General features: G+C 37.1%; 1 protein-coding gene across 1 annotated transcript in view; it reads right to left on the bottom strand.

The window, feature by feature from the left end:
* Positions 1–21,156, bottom strand: part of rasgef1ba (RasGEF domain family, member 1Ba) — a 73,826-nt gene that overhangs the window by 27,979 nt on the left and 24,691 nt on the right. The window contains exons 2-3 of the mRNA XM_052592479.1: positions 19,228–19,275; positions 12,748–12,798 (exon numbers count right to left, since the gene is read on the bottom strand). Of these exons, the coding sequence (XP_052448439.1) occupies positions 12,748–12,798; positions 19,228–19,275 (99 nt within the window). The remainder of the gene's footprint in view (positions 1–12,747; positions 12,799–19,227; positions 19,276–21,156) is intronic.

Below are 21,156 nucleotides of genomic sequence, written 5' to 3'. Positions count from 1 at the left end.
TATAAGGCTATCTATATAGCAACGGCAAACTCATTTAAAATTGCCAAATTGTTTCAAATCTACTCTTTGGCAGTTTATAAGTAAAGATTCTGCAAAACCATATTTTAGATTCCTTAATCTTACCTCATATCTAAACTTAACCAATTACCTTACTAACTATTAATAAGAACACACACACAGATCTAAATGAAACAAAAACAAAGGGAATCTAAAAATAAACAGCCTGAGTATATCATTCTCTCTGGCTGTTGAAGAATGAGTCAGATTTGATGAACATTAGCATATTTTTGTTAATATTCAGCAGTTAATGACCACTCAACAGTATAATGTCGGTCTATAAAACTGACACTCTACTTTGACTCCCTGAGAACATGTTTTAGCTTCATGCTGTGGCGCCCTTTCACAGACTAGAGTGATCTAATGTTGACTAGATTTGATCTAATATAAAGTACCTAAGTAGCATTTTAGAGCTCAGAATTAGATTTTAGGGTTCAGTAATACATTTTTAATGTTAGTTTCTTAGCATTGAAACCAAAGAACATCAACAATATGGAAAGAAATATCTAATAAGAGTAACAAAGAAGATCTACTTTTTACTGTGACAGCTTTTAAACCCATAACTGTGGCTTTCTGCTGAACTTTCCCACATTGCATCAGCACACCAAACCCTAACACCAAACCTGTAGAGACAGACAAGAAAGTCTGACAATGCCGCTTGACTCAAAGTCTCACGCACGTCAATCAAACTCGTCAGCGAGGAGGAGAAAGAAGGGATGTTTTCTCATCTATACCATAACCAACAAGATTATGTGGCATGGAACACATTAGAATTATTTCCACATATCAGAAATCCAATAAATCTCTCACAAATTTAGCAGTTGGTGGGTGAATGAGTTTAAGGCAGTGGCTACCTATTGGATTCAAAGGGCTGTTTCCTTATGATGTAACTGTATATGAGCTCATTATGAGTCAGACAGACAGAGAGAATTGAGAAGAGAAGCGTGTAAATGCTTCAGTGGGCTTAAAGACAAAGTCCTTGCTCACACACACACTTGACAGTAATCGTTTTTGAGTTTCCCCTTTCTCTCATCTGTTGCCATTCAGACAGCAGTGAAAGCTGTGCCAGTGTCCCCAGTGAGACCTCGAGAAACCCTCCCTGAGGTCAAAAGGAAAAAAACACCACTAAATCCACCGGAGATATTCAGGATTATCTCCCAACAAAAAGACTGAATTCCAGACACAGCAGTGCTCATGCAAGCACCAGAGGTTCATGTGTACCCGCATGTTCAGTATTTGGGTAATTATACTATTATATATGTTCATGTAAACTTCCAGAATGGTCCCTCTTATCTGGTTGTAAAAACCAGATAAGTGTTTTTCAAGCTCTCCGTCATATTCTCCTAAGACCCAACAACTTCCTTTAGTTTTCTGCAGAGAGCATTTGGTTGTTAATGTTTGTGTAATTTATTTGGACATGACAACTTCTAACTTCCTCCCTGAAGACACCTGTCTTAGAATTATAGATCTTATATCAATATGCTCATATATTAAATATTATGGATAGAATCAAGTCAGTAATACTAAGTCAGATATTAACAATAACTAACTCACTGAGCACATAAATTCAGTGTATTCCACATTAATAACATATATTTTATATTTATTATTCGCTAATTCCTACTGAATCTGAAACCCCTGTTGGGAATCACTTCTAAAACATTCCTAAAATTCTGCTCTCTGTATTGAAGTACTTCATGTTGAAATGTCTATGGATGCGGTCCTAGATTTCATTTACAGTGATAATGTAGTTTTTCCATCACTTGACAGTGAGAGTCACTTCATGGCGGGTGCAGAGTGAAAGGCACACTCCAAACTCCCCCTCCAACCACACAGTCATCCTCCTCTCATCATTTCTGTCTTTTCTCTGTCCTACTCTGCCTCTCAGCACCATTAGTCACAGTGTTGAGAGCGCAGTCGGCCCCTGCACCTGTTCCCTCCCGTCTTCACTCACACACCCGAGGGAACTATTATTGCCCCGGGAAGAGTCGTCTGCTTGACTGCTCTCCCTTTATCACACACTGACACACTCATGCATGTAGAAAAGTCCTACTACATACCTAAGGTTTTAGCATTCATTTTTAGCAATCCTTGTTTTTTCAGACTTTCACATATGGACAGAATAACTGTCTGGCCTCTGATTTGTAGCATGTATAAAATGACAACCTCATGAGACACAGGTGCACCATTACCTTGCTCTCCTTGGCTTCAAACACCAATTTATGTGGTCACAGTCAGTTTAATGCAATTGAAACGGACACCTTTTATGACTACCCATAATCCTTGGTGGCACATGTGTGCCTTTCATTCAAACTGGGATTTTTTTCTTCTTCATTTTATTAGAGAAATATAAAGAATATATGTGACCCTGGACCACAAATCCAGTCTTAAGTCGTTGGGGTATATTTTTAGCAATAGCAACAACAACAAAAAAACATTGTATAGGTCAAAATTATCGATTTTTTTATGCCAAAAATCATTAGGATATTAAGTAAAGATCATGTTCCTTGAATATATTTTGTAAATTTCCAACCGTAAATATATCTAAAGTAATATGCAGTGCTAAGAACTTCATTTGGACAACTTTAAATGTGATTTTCTCAGTATTGAGCATTAGAGCATTAGAAACACTAAAGTCTTATTTCATCACACATACAGGCCTTCACTATTTCTACCAGTGCTTGCATGCAAACATCACTCTAATATCTTATCTAATATAGTAAACTTTTGGAATTTGAAGATCAAGGTAAATTGTACTTAATTTGTGTTCTGGGAAACATACAAGTATCTTCTGTTGCTTACGAAGGGCAGAACTAAATGGGAAAAAACAATTACATTTCAACAAAATAAGAAAAATTTGGACATCATCATGTTCAAAAGTTTTCACCCCCAAACTCTTATGGCATCTTGTTTCCTTCTGGAGCATCAGTGAATGTTTGAAACTTTTTAATAGTTGTGTTTGAGTCCTTCAATTATCCCTCAAAATGGATCTCAAAATCATACAGTCATTGCTGGAAAGGGTTCAAATATGCGAAAGAAGCTGGGAATATTTCTGAAGAACAGTTCTCAGTTTAACTGTTCAGAACAAACAAGGGACTCATGCACAACCATCACAAAACAGAAAGACAGTCGAGGATCATCAGGTAACAGAACACAGTATTAAGAACCAAGGATTTCCAAACTTTTCAATGGGGTTATTTTAATAATTTCAGCAATTTTTTGGTGTTGTGGACTCAATTTAAAAATCTTTCATATACAACATCTTACTCAGGACAGTACTAAATAAAAAATAACATGCATTTTGTATAATCTCTCTCTTTTTGTTAAAATTATTAACATTTTCAAAGATTCTGCAAGGGTTTCCCAAACCTTCGCATGCCACTGTAAAGTATACATTTGACTATAACATAGTTGAGGCAAACAGTTTATGATAAAGAACTAATTTGTTGTTTCACAACACAGGCCCTAAACTTAAAGGGGTCATTGGATGCTACATGCACTTTTACAAGTTGTTTTAAATTAAATGTGTGTTGGCAGTGTGTGTACTCAACCACCCTATAAGGATAAAAAAAACACCTAGTTGTTTTTATTTTAATCCACAAAAATCTTTTCCCCTTTCTCAAATCAAGCCGATCTCAGATGCCTGTCTTTTTGATGTCACAGAGACAGGCCCCGCCCATGATAGCTTGATTGACAGTGTATTTCAGCACAGACTGGACTGGTGTCTTACCTTAGACCCGCCCTGAGTGAGCTGTGAACAGAATACCATTGTTTCACTGCCAGAGCAAATGTAGACAAGAATGTCTCATAGTGATTGAGGTGTTTTGTTGTTGGATGTAATAATGAACACAGCAGTCGTCGTTTAACCCCCGACATCTGAGCGACTGAAGACGCAGTTGATTACGTTTGTTTCTGAAGGGAATGTGCCGGATCTGCCTAAATGCATTTATGTTTGCACACATCATTTGTGGTCCTTTACCTACAGAAAAAGTGAGTATAAGTTAAGGAATCTTTGCAAATTGCCTTTTCTCATAATGTGCTTATTAGCAAGTTTCACAATGAATGCAGATAAAGTAAACAGTCTCTCTGAAAGCGGCTCAGAAGAGAAAGGTGGGGTCAGCAGAGCTCATTAACATTTAAAGGAAAATTCTACAAAACGGCTTGCTCTGAAAAGAGCTGTTTTTGACAGGGTTAAAAAGGACAGGATACTGGACATGAGTCACATTTTCATACAGGTCAGCTTTTCATAACCATAGGAGAAGGAAGTGATTATCTGCTGCTGCAGACTTACAGTTTGTCTTTGAAAGGTTTGTAACCATGAATCAATTAAAGGAAACACATGCATGCAAATTAGAAGCCTATTATTCCATTGAACAATTTAACAAATGACTTAACATAACTAATCTCATCTTGAAGAAAAAAAAAAAATCTTAGCTTGCCACAGGCTAAAGTACAGCATGAATAAAACATATTTCTCCATTTACTCAAAAGAAAAGGGCAACAAATAAAAAAAAATAAAAAGAAAAAAGAAATCTTTTATAAGTCTTTCAGGCAAAGCCCTTTTTTTCGTCTCGTCTAAAACTCGCACTGCTCAGTAAAGTAAAGACATAGCACAGTTTATCTTCTTTAATACACTATGTTGCCAATAATTAGGTAAATTATTCATGAATAAACCCTGTACTTGCATTTTTGATTGTTAAAAGGGATTTCCCGTGATAGAAGAATTTAATCTAAAAGTGCATCCAGATTGAGTAAAATTAGAATCATGGAAAAAAAAATTCTTCCCACAACAGAGAAATGTATGCAGTAAATGCCATTTCCTAAAGCTTCCAATCAGCTGGTTTACAGTTAAATTCAGTTGACTTCATTATCTACAACACGATTCTCTAAGATTTAGGAGAAAGAGGAAATGAAAAGAAAATGTGGGGATTTCACAAGGGTGAGGTAACTGCTTCTCTCTGTGAAACAATGTAATTGGACACATGACAGCTATTAGAAGAAAGCAGGTTTTAGGTGCCTTAAAAACTACAGTGAGTGGGTGTGAGGGATTTTCCTGGGAGTTTCTAGTACTGATGTGCCACAAGTGAATCTGACGGACATGTGAAAGTCATCAGGTGAAATCAGGTATTCAATTCCACATCATTATCATTTAAAACTTTCAGTTCTATCAGTTAAAGTTTATTTTAGAATACAGTTAGAATGTAGTTAGTATTAAAAGTACATAGATTTATCAAGTATGGCTTCAATAGAAAAACCTGCCAGAAATAAAACCAACTGCTTTGTCAAACACCAGTCGCCATCAACATAAAGGAACCTCCTAAAAACACTCAAATCTGCTTGAGTCTGGGGCAATGCAACTATTATGCCGAGGGAAGGGAAGATTGTCTGGGGACAGCATCTAAGGCCCAATTTACACTGCATGGTTCAAGTGACCCAATTCCGATTTTTTTCCTCTCATGTGGCACAGATCGGATATGACCGGTGAACGTGTAAGCAGGAAAAAAACACAGGGATTCCGATTTTCTCAGATCTTACTCAGGACTCGTACACTCGTATGTGGTAATAAATCGGATATTTGTGTGTGCCATGTAAGCAAACGAATCAGATATTACCCAGTAAATGTGAGTCGTATGTCATTAAAAAAGTGACGTCAACTCAGGTGGACACCACCGAGATCACGTGATTTATTATAGGCGCAAAATTCACCCAGGCTGCAACAAGGGCTCTCCTCTTTTTTTTCTCTGCCATACGAGACCAATGTTTTGCTAATTTTTTGTTAACTTTTCAAAATATTGTGGAAAGCAAAACACTGTATAATTTTATTTGCACCTGCATCCATTGTATTTCGTGCAGTTTTACTTCCTTTTCCGGGTCAGAACGTCTATGTTTGGTAGTTTCAGCAGTGTATAGTGTAAATGCAAAAATCGGATACGGGTCACTTTTAAAAGATGATGTAAGCGGGTCGTCCAAAAAATCGGATATAGTCAGAAAATCGTATTTGAGCATCAAAACCTGCAGTTTAAATGCAGCCAAAATGGCATGCAGGAGGTACACATCCTACATGATCTTCAGTGAAGCAGCTGAAAACAAACATTTGGATACTTTTTTATTGTCAAAGTTGTTGTAAAAACTGCTCAGAAAAGATACATTAGTTTTGAAATAAGCTCTGCCATCAACTGTTTGGCGCCAGGTTTAACATTTTGTTAATGCAATGAAATTCATTTATTCTTGAGTGCAGTTTTAGCGTCCAAATTTCTTCTGAATTGCTGAATGGAAGTGGGAATAGCTTGGAGGCATGCAAATAACAACATTACAAAAAAGTGATTTGAGCAGCCATAAAAGACTGAAAGATAATGTGTGCTAGACACGATCACGTTGCACAGATTCACTGAGATGTGTGATGGATACATTCTCACAGATGTTTCTTACGTGAAGGCCATATCACATGAGGTTAAGAGTGCTGCTGGGATGAAAACTGGGAAACTTCCAGGTTTCATCTATGTAATAATAGGCTCCATACTCATCGGGAAGAAGGAGGCGGGAAGAAGGAGGCGGGAACCGGCGCACAATCAAATGAAACTTTAATTATTCAAAAATAAACACAAAACAGCGCACCAGCCCCTCGCGGATGACTGGTGCGCGCAAATAAAAACCAAAACATAAAATATGGCCCAGGCCTGGTCCTCGTCCTTCACTATAGTCGCTCCAGTTTTATATTCTTCCATCTCCTACGTGGGACTCGATACCGGCATCGATCATCTCCAATCACTACACCCGGCCTCACTCCTCGTTCCCACGCCTCTCGGCCCCGCCCCACTCGCCACAATCTAATGTGGTGCTTGGGTCATGGGATCAATTCCTATGTTAACACAGAGTAGGTATGTTTACATGCATAAATGTTCAGCAATTGGCATGAATCCAATCCAATTTCAGTTTATTTGGACCCTATTCTTTAAAATCCAATACACATTTTCATTTGAATTACATCCAAACAAAACTTATTGCCCAGATGCCTTGTTCAGAACGAGGAAAAAGTACACTGCAATGTCACTGGAGCTACCGCAAGTATAACTAATTTTTGCTTCTATGACACATCTAAAAAGTATGCTGAAATTCATGTCAAATATGTCAGTCTACTCCAATGAACAACAAAGACAATCAATTAAAATAAATGTGTTCATAAGATGTAAACAAAAAGTAGTAAAACGTAAAAATATAGGTGCACAAGCTATTTTTAAATCCGATTGAGAAGACAGATTTAAGTGTTAACATGGTTCATTTTGTCTTCTTGATCGGATTATTTCAGGCCTATGCACCCTTTTTAATCCGATCAGACAGAACTCAATTGAAGTGTTTACATGAAGGCTTTTCAATACAGAGCCATCAATTTGATTACTAATGGAATATTTGGTTGCATGTAAACATAACTAGTGAGGACATTGTACAGCTTGGATAAAAACAGTAGCCAAATGTATAAATGTGTTTTTGTCTTTAAAATATCTTCATAATTACAGAGCAAATAGATAAAGTTTAGCACTGGATCGTGTCAATGGCTTTACATGTACAAAGCATTCCTGTACACTTTATTCATCTATTTACTGGTCTCCTGACCTTCATTCTGTTTTCATAACACTTACATTGAACAAAGATGGAAATATCTTGAAGATGCACTGCGTAAGTGTTCTAGGTTATTAAATACAAAAGGGTTGTTTGTTATTACAGTTCAAACAGGAGAAATTCATCTTAGGAGGACCTGGGTGCTGTGGTAGCCCATCCGTAAAATGGGAATAATGCAGCCAGTACAAAAGCTATGAGTCAGTCAGTCATCAAAGCAGCCTTTCCTTGGAAGACAAACATCCTCAGAGGAAGGTCAGTTCTATAAAGCGACCTTAAGTCTTGTTCTTTTGCGCTCATCCTGAAAAAAAAAATGCATTGTGGTTTCCACAAAATTATTAAGCAGCTGTTTTCAACATTGATAATGATAAAACAATGTTGTGTTTATTGAGCACAAAATCAGCGTAATGATTTCTGAAGGATCATGAGACTCTGAAGACTGCAGTAATGGCTGTTGAAAATTCAACTTTGCCATCAAAGGAATGAACAAAATTTAAAAATATATATTAAAAAAGAAAACAGTTAATTTATATTGTAATAATATTTCACCATTTCTATTGTATTTTTTTTTTTTTTTTTTTTTGTATAGTAAATGGTAAAAAAAGAAAAAAAGTGCTCATTTATAAATAAGTGACCACACAGAACACATTATAATTTGTCCATTATCAAGGACGTTGGTAGTTCTTGTAATTTGGCTAGCTTCTACCAAGTGATAATTTTTAACAAAACAACAATAAAAGATATGGGAACAATATTCCCTCATATAGTTATCCTAATAATGTGATTAATTATTTTCTTTTTCATCTGTGCATCAGAACAGACTTCTGATTTTAGGCCATGATCCAGCAGTTGAGAAGCACTGTAGACCAAATGACAAGTTTAATAACAAGTCCTGACTTGTTACATAATGCATCATCGGTAGATTGCCCGACCGGCATTGCACCAGTTGGCAGTGTACCAGAGCCTGACAGACTCCATGATAATCCTGGATTTCTCTGCACAAGCGCCGACATATATGTGCACTTAATACAGATAACAAACCTCTTTGACAAATACATGATTTAAAAAGATATTATCAAAATGTTTCATTATATACAGGTGCATCTCAAAGTGGAATGTCATGGAAAAGTTCATTTCAGTAATATTCAACTCAAATTGTGAAATTGTGATTTGGATTTGGCTCATATTTAACAAAAAACAATTAATTCACATTTCCACAAATTAGAATATGGTGACATGCCAATCAGCTAATCAACTCATAACACCTTCGAAGGTTTCTTGAGCCTTCAAAATGGTCTCTCAGTTTGGTTCACTAGGCTACACAATCATGGGGAAGACTGCTGATCTCACAGTTGTCCAGAAGACAATAACTGACACCCTTCACAAAGAGGGCAAGCCACAAACATTCATTACCAAAGAAGCTGGCTGTTCACAGAGTGCTGTATCCATGTATGTTAACAGAAAGTTGAGTGGAAGGAAAAGTGTAGAAGAAAAAGATGCACAACCAACCGAGAGAAACGCAACTTTATGAGGATTGATAAGCAAAATCAATTCAAGAATTTGAGTGAACTTCACAAGGAATGGACTGAGGCTTGGGTCAAGGCATACACAAGTCACTGCATCCATTTACCAAGAACTTTGGAGCACTTCTTGCTTCCTTCTGCTGACAAGCTTTTTGAAGATGCTGATTTCATTTTCCAGCTGGATTTGGCACCTGCCCACGCTGCCAAAAGCACCAAAGGTTGGTTAAATGACCATGGTGTTTGGTGTGATTCACTGGTCAGAAAACTCACCAGACCTGAACCCCATAGATTCTCTGGTATTGTCAAGAGGAAGATGAGAAACAAGAGACCAAACAATACAGATGAGCTGAAGGCCACTGTCAAAAAAACCTGGCCTTCCACACCACCTCAGCAGTGCCACAAACTGATCACCTCCATGCCATGCTGAATCGAGACAGTAATTAAAGCAAAAGGAGCCCTTACCAAGTATTGATTACATGTACAGTAAATTAACATACTTTCCAGAAGGACAACAATTCACTAAAAATTTAAATTATGAAGTATTCTATCTATTTTTTTTTAGACTGAGAGTGATTTGGTGGGTTTTTGTTAAATGTGAGTCAAAATCATCACAATTAAAAGAACCGAAGACTTAAACTACGTCAGTCTGTGTATTGAATTTATTTAATACACGAGTTTCATAATTTGAGTTGAATTACTGAAATAAATTAACTTTTTATTTTATTTTATAATTAACTAGTGTTCCTGTAGCTCAACTGGTAGAGCATTGCGTTAGCAAGCAAGCGCAAGGTTGGAGGTTCGATTCCCCGGGAACACATGATTGGTAAAAATTGATAGCCTGAATGCACTGTAAGTTGCTTTGGATAAAAGCATCTGCTAAATGCATACATTTTTTTATTTAATTTAATTTGTAACTTTTCCACGACATTCTAATTTATTGGGATGCTCCTGTATATATTGGCCATTTATGGAATTACTGATGGTGAATGGTAACGTGATCAAATCTGCTATCTGGATTTATCATATGTTTTATACAAGTTGCTTTGCATTAGTATGGAGGAAACAGGCCTCTGCATGATGTTTTGAACCATGATGTTCCATGTTTTGACCCTGAAATGTCTCTCTTTGTCTGTCCATACCAAAATATAAATAAAAAATAACATGCATTGAGTAATTACATGAAAAAAGTCAAACATGTTGAAATTATAGTAATAGTTGAAGTAATAGTTCTAAGATACAAGTCAGAATTAAGACACAAAAAGTGGTCTTACTTTTCATGTCATAATTAAGAATGTTTTGTTTATCTCATAATTGTGAATTAGTACCTCAATTTGACTAATGTCATAATAAATTTTTGTCATAATTACAATTTAAGAAGCCAGTTTTTTTTTTTTCTTGGAGCAGAAGTGAGCTACAATATTTGAGTCTCCAAAAAGATACGAAGCCCTCGCCAACATGCAGCACATTCACAGAAACATACAAATACATGATTTAAAATAATATGAGAAATCCAGATCTGTTCAACATGAGTAAAACAACTCTAGTTAAACTAAAATATGCCTGGAAAACACAGAGGTCTTATCAATGATGCAGCATCATCTGAAAATGGTTTCTCATCGTTTAAAGACTCACTTCCATTTCTAAGGGCGCATCTGGGCACAAAAGCTTTTGCTGTTGCCATAGCAATGCAGTCAGCTGCATGACATCAAATAAATGCTTCAGCTACTGCTGACCTAGAAAAACCCTAGTGAATATGAAGACCCACAAAGCATCAAAACCAATAACTCATGAAAAAATAAACACACACACACACACACATCTAACAACCCAAGGTTTAAAACACATATGGATATGCTTATAAGTGTGCCATCTTGAGATTTGTGAAAAGTATAATAAAGGATAACTTCATAATGTTTGTAATTTGAATTAAGAAATGGATAGTCATCCTCTTATAATAATAATATGATCAAAAGGGACTTCTTGTAGAGCTCGTAGGACTCTCTCAAACTTCCCTGTCATGCTGCTAAAGTTGCTCAGCTCATTACGTTAGTGGTCACTTCTGTATTATTCAGATGGTTCCATGAGCGGATGTGTTCTAAATATAAAGCTTGTTCTTAACTGGTCCAGTGAACCAGACACCTCCCCCTCAAAACCCCAAAACACTGATTAAAATTCCAGAGCTCCAACCGAGCTGTCCTGCCACTGTCATGGGATGCCAACCTAAATGAACAACCTCGGGCAGCTAGTCAATCATTATGAGTCAAATGTTCATGATACACTAATGGAACACAAGTCGTCTCGCACTTCTGATGCACTTGCTATGACCACTGTGCATCGGAGTCTCTTGTGTGCTGTAAATATTACATATAAAAAGATTCATTAAAACAGTCACTTGTTGTAATAAATAAAACTCACAGCTAAAATCATTTGAAATCCATGTTGTCTATAATGTGCTACTAAGCCAAAACTCCTACAGTCACATCAGTTGAATATAAGGTCACCAGTACAAGGCCAAAGACATTAAGACAATCATTCTAAAGAAGAGTTTTATTGTATTTTTTGCAAATCCACTGCAAAAAATCTATTTGGCTTTGGCACACTGTAATTGTATTAATCCTTAAAGCTCATCTCATTGGAGTTAAGCCTTCTGCACTGATCTCATGTGTCGACTGGCTCTGGTGCACAGTCCCGTGGAGAAAGCCATTGTTCGACACGCATACGTTAGCATAATATTAGGCCTTGATCCTCCTGTGTGTCTGTGGGCAAGCTAGATTCTCCCAGGTTTCATTAGGCAGAGAAAGCATGTGTGCCCAAAACTTTTCTGAATACAATATGATCTCCAACTGTTAGCATCCTCAGGACTGAGAGAGAGTTGCTTCAAAGAACAAATGCAGGCAAATTTTGAATAAGTTAATAAAAAAAAAAACATTTGTAAATCCCAAACACAAAAGAGGGGCAAATGTTCATTTTTTCATTTGCGTCCTGTACTACTCCTGGCCTTTATCTTTACACACAAATGACAGCTCATTGAAGAATAACACAATCAACCATAGGGCAAGTAAGTGGCAATATGACAAATTGATTCTTTGTGTTGAATGAAGGATGTCGCTGCCTTTTTCTCATGCACTTGGCTCCATATGCAGCTAAATAAGTCATTTGCTACTTGGCAAGCTTTGCATTCCTCCTCCTGATTCTCCATCAACTCTATCTGATGTGGTTAATTTGATAAGAGGACCATTTAATTGCCTCTGTTGAAATATTCAGGCATTATGCTGATTATTGAAACTGGATGACAATACAATTTGACTGACAATAAAAAATAAAGACTGCCTTCATTTCAAAGGTCAAACACAAATTTTGGGTTTACAGAAATAAGTATTTGTGTAAATGGAAAGCTACCTTATCAGTTACAGCAAAAACGGCCGTTTTGTTGCAATGTTTAGATGCTTGGTGCAGAATTAAACACGCAGAGGAATGTGTCAATACCACATTTGATCTAATACATCTTTCATTCTGCAAGCATTTAGAATAAAAGAGCATATGATTTGCTTACTGCATTGTGATCCCCCAGCGGCTTTTCAATCAGTGTCCCAAATATGGTAGGCTGCAAAAGAAAGTAGAAAATTAATCAATCAATAGAGGAACACAAAAGTTGACACACAGGTCATGTGGAAACTGTAGCAAGTTAAATTTTCCTTCTAAATTAAATGAGAATGTATAAATATCACATGACGGTTGTCATGATCACAGGCCATTCAGATGGCTCAAAGATAAGCCAGATTCAAAGCTAATACAAAGTCATTAGACAAAGTTAGTTACGACAAACTCAAGTTACAGAAGGACTCAAACTGCACCCAAACCAGTTACAACAGAACAGGACATATCACACTATTCACATCAACTTATTTACACACAAGCTTCAAGATTGTTGACCATTGCATTATTGTTTGCCTTTAACAGAGTTTTGCATAATTATTTATTAAATCATATTTTGCAAACCACAGAATTTTTGGTAGCACTTTATTTTACAGTCCTGTTCCTCATGTACATACTATGTACTTATTAAAGTAATTACAATAACTATGTAATAACTAGGTACTAACCCTGAACCTACCCCTAAACCTAACCCTATCCCATGTAGTTACCTTGCATTACCAGAACTACACTGTAAGTACACTATAAGTACATGTTAGTACACGTACTGTAAAATAAAGTGCACCCGAATTTTTTTTACAGCACAGCCAACATACATCAGAACAATATTATGGACCCTGTCCTAATATCCATATCATTTCCAATCCTTAGAATGTGTCAAGATATTTACACATGACATGTTGCAAAAGTAACATGGACTCGATGATAAAACCTGGGAAGAGAGATGCTGACAATTCAATATGTGCAGCTTTATTGAACCATTGCATAATTAAGCAACCATTATGGCCCAACATCAACCTTTGAGAAAACATTTAATAAATCAGACTGATTTACTAGTGTTACAGATTTCAGTTACTGCAGTAGATTAATTTACTACTACAAGATGTCAAATAAGAACACAGGACACTTCGACTCTAACAACCCTGGTGTTATTCATTGAATATAGTTATGGAATAATGACCATAATAAAAGAGAGGAAATCATTACTCATGTGAGCAGGTGTCTATGCGTCTAAGAAGAGTGGAAATCGTGTGACTGTAATATAGACAATATAGAAGAAAGAGCAGCTCGTTTGGCTAATTAAAGTCTAGACCTTCAAATAACACATTAGACAAACATGGCGGAAAGCATCTCGCCCTACAAGTTCATCGGTCAGTGATCCAAAGCAATTAACAAAACACAGCACCCGCTGGCTCCGGCAGAGAATGAGAAAATGACAGAATAGGCAGCAAAACAAGTCATGCATGTAATTAAAACCATTCCACTAATACAATAGCTGGATTCATAATGGACTACACGAGCACTCCTTCCTCCCCTGCAAACTACTTGAGTTGCAAGTCCTGTCTTGCATTTATTGTAGTTGGCTGGGTCAGAAAGGTAATCCATGTTGACTTAATGGGAAGGATGTTTGGAGTTTGGCACAGCTGGAAAGAATGTGATCTCATGGATGAACTGAGGGCTGGATCGTTCATCGGCTTATTAATTATAATCTGCCTTCAGTCCCACATCCTGTTTTTAACACCATGTTGTCAAGATCAGGATGAATGGTAACACTTTACAACAAGGTTATCATTAGTTAATGCGATAGCTAACATGAAATAACAACAATCAACTTTCGCAGCACTTGACATCTACATATACTTAGAAATAAATAGATAGATAGATCGATAGATATATGTGTATATCTACAATATAACATGAACACAATATAGGCTGTAAAAAATACTGTTGATTATATTATAATGCCTAAAGTATTAATGTTAACAAATTGAGTGTTTCTGTACATTTCAAGCCACCGTGCTTCTTAATAATAGAGGACTTGGCTTTAATGCATTGTGTTTGCTTCAACAACTGCCAAGCATATCCAGGCCTGCTCTAAGGCAAGATTCATGTATTCCGGGAATCTTCGTGATCTTCAGCCATGCAAACAACACGGTCTGAAGGGCAGAACAGGAACCCACCGTCCTCAGGTGCAAGGAACCAGACATTTCACACACAGTTTGCTCATTGGAACAGAAGTCCCTGGCACTGTAGAAGCCAAACATTGTCTTCTAATGGAAACACTGGGGGAATCCATGCTGCTGCCACAGGTGCACCAGACCCCTCGAATCACACAGATGATTGCCTCGTCTGTCACACTGACGTCTGTGCGAAAAACAGATGCTCACCTACATGTTATCTCAGGAAACTGCACTCCCTATAATTCAAGAATCAACTATTAACGCAAATATAGTGACAAGCAAGACAGGCATATGAAATCATCCTCCTTCGACTGCCGATTAAACTGTCAAAACAAACTCAACTCATCAGGTTGATTACAAGCTCATTCTGAATGTTTTAAATAAATGATTTATTGACTGCTTTTAACTACGTGATCCTTCAACAAGCTTGATGAGCTCGAGTGAAATGTATACTATGAGAATGGAATTAACCGTAAAAAGGGTAAAGGGTCAAAGAACGATTTCTCAAATGAATGGATCTCTAGTTTATTTCAGATTTAGACTATAGACAGACAGATCTGAATCAATCCACAACACTGACTTCTAAATCTCTGTCTGAGAGCAGAGAGTTGAAGGATGTCTAGTTGTTGATTAGTCATCCTGACGTGTTATATCTCTTCTGGGAATCATACATCGATTAACATAGCAATCGCGCTACTCAAACTAAAGATATTTCTGAAAACGTGTGAACACAGAATCTTAGAAAAAGCTTAGTGCTAGAGCCTGAAGTTTAGAGCAGAAACAGCCCGCTCAAACAGCCACTTAAAATATACATTTTATTCAGCAAGGATACATTAAATCAATCAAAAGAGTCAGTAAAGACTTTTTACAAAAGATTTCTGCTAAATAAATGTTCTTTTGAACATTGCATTCAAAGAAACCTGAAACAATATATATTTATTTTCACAAAATATTAATACTGAACTGTTTTCAATAATAATAAATGTTTCTTGAGCACCAAATCAGCATATCAGAATGATTTCTGAACAATCATGTGACACTGACAACTGCTGAAAACTCCATGACAGAAATAAATTGTTTTTTAAAATATATTTAAATAATACAACAGTTATTTTAAAAAGTAATGATAGTACAAAATAATACTCTTCTTCCTGTATTTTTATCAAATAGATGCATCCTTGGTTAATAAAACAGACTGGTATAGACATTCAAAAAAACCAAACAACATAAAACAGTTGTGTATATTACTCTACCTTACCTTGGTAACTCTACTATCAGACAATTTCAGACTGAATCGAATAATCATGGGAAGTTTTCCACCAGCAAATAGAGTATTTCTACAAAACATTCAACCAGTCGAGGGTCATGCACATCAGGCATTTAAGTTACCTTCAGACCGTGTCCAATGCATAACAGTTAACCAAAAGCTGCATTCTGGTATGCATGCTGCTAAAAATAACAGTGCTGCCTCTTCTAGAGAGCGGTGTTTTTGAAGTAAAAGAAATAAGCCCAGGAGACTCAGCTGCTTACAGTAACTCAGTATGACCCAGTGTGTGATCACGTCAGCCGTGTTTATTTTGGGTCAAAGGTCAGACTCAAACTCACACTTTAGTGTGACCAGCTGCTATTGAAAACACCAAGGGGTTGGTGTGTGTGTGTGTGTGAGTGTGAGAGAGAGAGAGAGTGAGTGAGTGCTTCAGCAGCATCTCAGATTCCAGCACCTATAATTGCTAAAGGGAGAGAGAGAGAGAGAGAATAAAAACAGTAGTTCTGGTATCCCTCCAGTCATATCTTTTTATGAGCATAAAATCCTTTCAGTTCTAGCACAATGCATGTTCAAAATCAAAGTCAGCTTTACTGTCATGGTTAACACACTACAGAGGAAAAAGAAATATGGTTCCTTCAGAAAACTGCAGTGCAGAAATGACAAAAAATATTATGCAAATAAAACAGTAAACAGATATTAAATACAGACAGTAAGTAACAGTGCTAGACAGGAAACAACAGACGAAGGCGTAACAAAAGTTGAATAATGGATATGTATTACTAATATAATTCATTTTTAAATAAATTCAAATAGAATATACTGGCAATATAATGTGGATTATACATTATAACATTATGTTGTCTTGTAATCACAATTCCAAATGCAAAAAAAAAAAAAAGTTTCTTGCCACTCAATGCATTTGCCTGCGAGTACAGAATTAGGATCAAAATGAGTGATTCTAAAACCAGTCAAGCACAAATAATGTGTATTGGGCAGACAGTTTCACTCTGGCATGGAATCTCACACAGGTCAGAACTCATTGCAAGCTAATCAAGCCGGCCATCCAATTCTTAATCAACTGGAGTAGAGTCTTGGCAGAAATCTGTGTGAAACACAACAACTGCATGCAGGGGCATAATGAGGGTCCGTTAAATCCTCATCCTCTCGTGACATTGAGGAGGAAAAAAATCAATACCTTTCCCATTTTTAGTATCTCACCGCAGCACGTTTGTGTATGCTAATGTTTTAAGGCCAATCAAAGTTCCAGTGATGGGTCGATAGAGTTATTTTGCGTTCAGCAACCTTTGGTAGCGATGTATTGCATTTGTCTGTGCTTTCATTTAACATGTGTAAAAGATGTTGCAGCTGTAGACAGTATGATGCTTTAGTTTTCCTTATGTGCCCACTAACCTCTTCATTAGTTGAGTGCAAAGTGTCATTATTTAGATGTGAACAGACCACATCCAAGCTTTTGTGGTGTTCTTTTCATGGTCCTGTTGAAGTATAAAATATACATATTTTAAATCAAAAGCTTTGTTTTGCCTTGATTACTGAGGAATATGTTTTGATCACACAAGCATAAAGCAGTCAAGCTAATTTTCACTGGCAAAAACACAAGTCCACTCCAAGGAGCCTTTTGATGTGAAAGAAGCTACACAATGAAACACGAGACCCTGTAATGCTAATCTCAAACACCCAGGCCACAGTTCTTGTTTACCTTCTGAGAGAACTTTTTTTTTTACTTAAAACTTCAGAGTAATTCAAGTTTGAGGCAGATTTCATGGATCTAATTGTTGTTGTCACTGCATAAATGCCCCTTCATGTCACTTCTTAATGAAGTGCTTTTATTACAATTTGGCTTTGGGAGCCAAGTGTAAAAGTCAGGCGCGTCTCATCAAAAGCTTTTGCAACACGATCCATCCACCGCATTCCCATCAGTTCTTTCTTTCTGAACTCAGCTGCTGGCCTCAGAAAAAAAAAAAAACTGGCATCAAATGCATAGTATCAAAGAGTCAGATAAACCCAGTCGACCCGGCTGCGGTTGAGTCTGGGCACGGCTGCCTTGAGAACAAGTGGAGCACATGCTGACAAAAAGAGAATCTGAATTTGGGAAGATGAAAGTCATGTTTAAGCATTCCTAGACGCTCTCTTCAGAAGGACCGTGACTCTCTATGTGCACAACGATCAAAGCCTTGCCTCCAGTGCCGGGCTGATGGTGGAGTGTGTGGGGGGCACTGAGGTCCCTGTGTTAATGGGGACAGGGAAGAGCTCTGGGCTTTGATGGAGAGCTTGTGTCTGATCCCCCATCACTGCTGTATTGTCTGCAGGACAGGGACAGTGGATCAGGCTACAGACTCACTGTATGAAGTGTTGTGGTGCCACGCTGTTCACACAGGTGTTAAAAAACCTTCTTTAACTCTGTATTAGACAGGCAATGTTATAAAACGGCTTGAAGTGAGAAATGATTAGATGTCGCTTTCAAGCAAACAAATATTCGGAGGAGTCTTAAAGCTGCGTGGCATTTTCTCTATATTAAAATACCTGTATGCAAGCTTAAATGGATTCTTCACTCAAGAATGTCAATTCGGTCATCATTTATTTACCCTCATGTGGTTCTAAAACCATTACACTTGTTCATGTAGGCAATTTTAATATTCTATTATCAAATTTTGTCAAATTTGTACACTAAGTAAATAAAGATCTTATGAGTTTGGAACAACATGAGGGTGAGTAAATGATCACAGCATTTAGATTTTTTATATTCAAATAACAACTACAAATCAGTCATTCAGAGCTTGATTTCTCAGAAGAGTGTATTTGTGTGGCTCTGAGATGCTTGCAAAACATTGGGCTTCATTCACTTATAATAAAAAAAAGTTTAGAATTTATGCACACATGAAAAATTTATCATGCAAAATTTCTTTAAGAATTACAAATGGTTTGTACCAGCACAAATGGGTTGTCTATTGCCAATATCTCTCAGTGAATAGTATTCAGGTGTGCAATACAGAATGTATAAATATATCTTTGATGCATTTTAGGTCTGACTATCAAAAATCAGTGGAAGGAAAATATGATGTTTCATGCCTCAAGGTAACTGCAGCTTGTGTTCCAAAATCTATAGGACATGACACTCAGATGGAGAACATACCCGTTGTTTGGTGACATGCCTCAGTCCGATGTGCGGCTGACTCCTGCACTGTGGAGGAAAAAAAAGAGAGAATTTATTGCTCTAGTATACACACAAAGACATAAAAGCTTAAAAAGACTTTGCTTTCTCACTCTCCAAAATGCTTCAGAGAACAGTGAGTATAATCTGGACTGAAATTTGTAGAAGTATTATAAACTGCATGAGAGTTTGAACACAAATCATACATGGACACCACACAAAGGTCATTTGAACAAAAAACATTACAACATTTGACAGTAAAGTTGTTTTCCCAGAGTTGTATTCAATACACACTACCAGAAAAAAGGTGCAAATGCTGTCACTGGGGCAGTACCCTTTAAAAAGGTACTACAATGCACCCTTTAAGTAAAAAAAGGTGTACATTTTGAAAGGTACCACCCCAGTGACAGCTTTGAGAGCACAGGATACAGTGCGTGTTCTTGCAAAATATATTGTTAATACTCAAATTGGGTCAGTAACCATCGACCATCAACTTAGCAACTTCATCTAAAAAATAATCATTAGGGCAGTATGGAAAAAAAGTGGGCGGGGTTTAGTCCTAATGTTAAAAATTGCAATTTTTTATGTTTTATGAGATGTTTATGTTTCTAAAAGCCAGAATACACGACACAACTACACAAACATACCTTAAAAGATTTTAAAATAACTTGGCATCACACTTACAACACTTACAACACTTACTTTTGTGAACTGTTACAGAGAAAAACTGGACATCAACGATTGAGGATCACACACTAACAGACTTGCAAGTTGTTCCAAACACACTCTCACTCAGAAACATCAACCTCGTGGCTTAGAGATGCAGGACAGATGCAAATGAGTCATAAAATCAGCTGAGTTGGCTGGATAGTCTCTATCTAATTATACACTAGACTACACAATGTTTTGTGAAATTATCAAATTATACTGCTCACAACCTGCAAAATGGCTCTGACTGTAAACCAGGGAAATAATATGGCCAAAATCTAGTTTAAATAATCCGTGGGAGCGGCTGCTTCTTCTTCTTTTTTTTTTTTCTTGAGTAAGTTGTACCTGTATGTCACATTTTATGATATGCGATATCATACAAACTTGGATTTTCTTTCCAAAGACGAGGCTCATAAACAGAGTCTGCAATTGAGTGTGTCGCTGCTCACAGCATGCAGTTCACCAGCTGCACAAACACACAAAAAATACCTTAAAGGACTCAAATCATTATGCCTCCTCACAGAACTAAAAATCACCCCTCGTACACACACACACACACACAAACCACTCTGACAAGCTCACTTAATTCATGTCTAAAGATTTAAACACTGACCTGAACCAGAGACCACCGCTCTCTTTATTGGTGAGACAAAGCAATAATCTGGCTGAGATGATTTTCGACTCTAGAGAGAATTTATTCAACTGATGTAGAAATAACACAGGAACTGGGCTAACAACACCTGCTCCGACCCATCAAAGATGATGGAACTTTCCATAAGAGCTGACATTTAATTTACCTAAATATAAAAACATAAAATTTAAAATAAACCATTAGGATCCAAACACAATGTTTTACACAATGGAACAGAAAATTGTAGCAATGTAAAGTCATCGTTAAACTCAATATCTGAGATCGAGATCCATGCAGAAATCACGAGAGAGGAGAGGCAGTTGCTAACAGAAGCACGTCACAAGAGTTCTTCATTATGAAGGGAGTCTGGTTGCCTAGCTACCACAGCAGCCTGCTACGTGCATGTTTCTGGGCTGGTCTACAGAATCTGTGTCATACTTCATTGTGACTGCAGCAGCCTGAGAGACTAAACGCCTCCTCTAGGTAAATCATGTGTGGGAGAGAGCTCTCCTGGTCTTTGGCTATAGTGGGTGATCACGTGCAAAAGGGTTTATGGGACTGAAATCTGCATG

Source organism: Carassius gibelio, chromosome A5, assembly GCF_023724105.1.
Source record: "Carassius gibelio isolate Cgi1373 ecotype wild population from Czech Republic chromosome A5, carGib1.2-hapl.c, whole genome shotgun sequence".
NCBI classification, from domain to species: Eukaryota; Metazoa; Chordata; class Actinopteri; order Cypriniformes; family Cyprinidae; genus Carassius; species Carassius gibelio.
The sequence above is the reverse complement of the archived record's forward strand: the minus strand, read 5'-3'. Positions and strand labels throughout refer to the sequence as shown.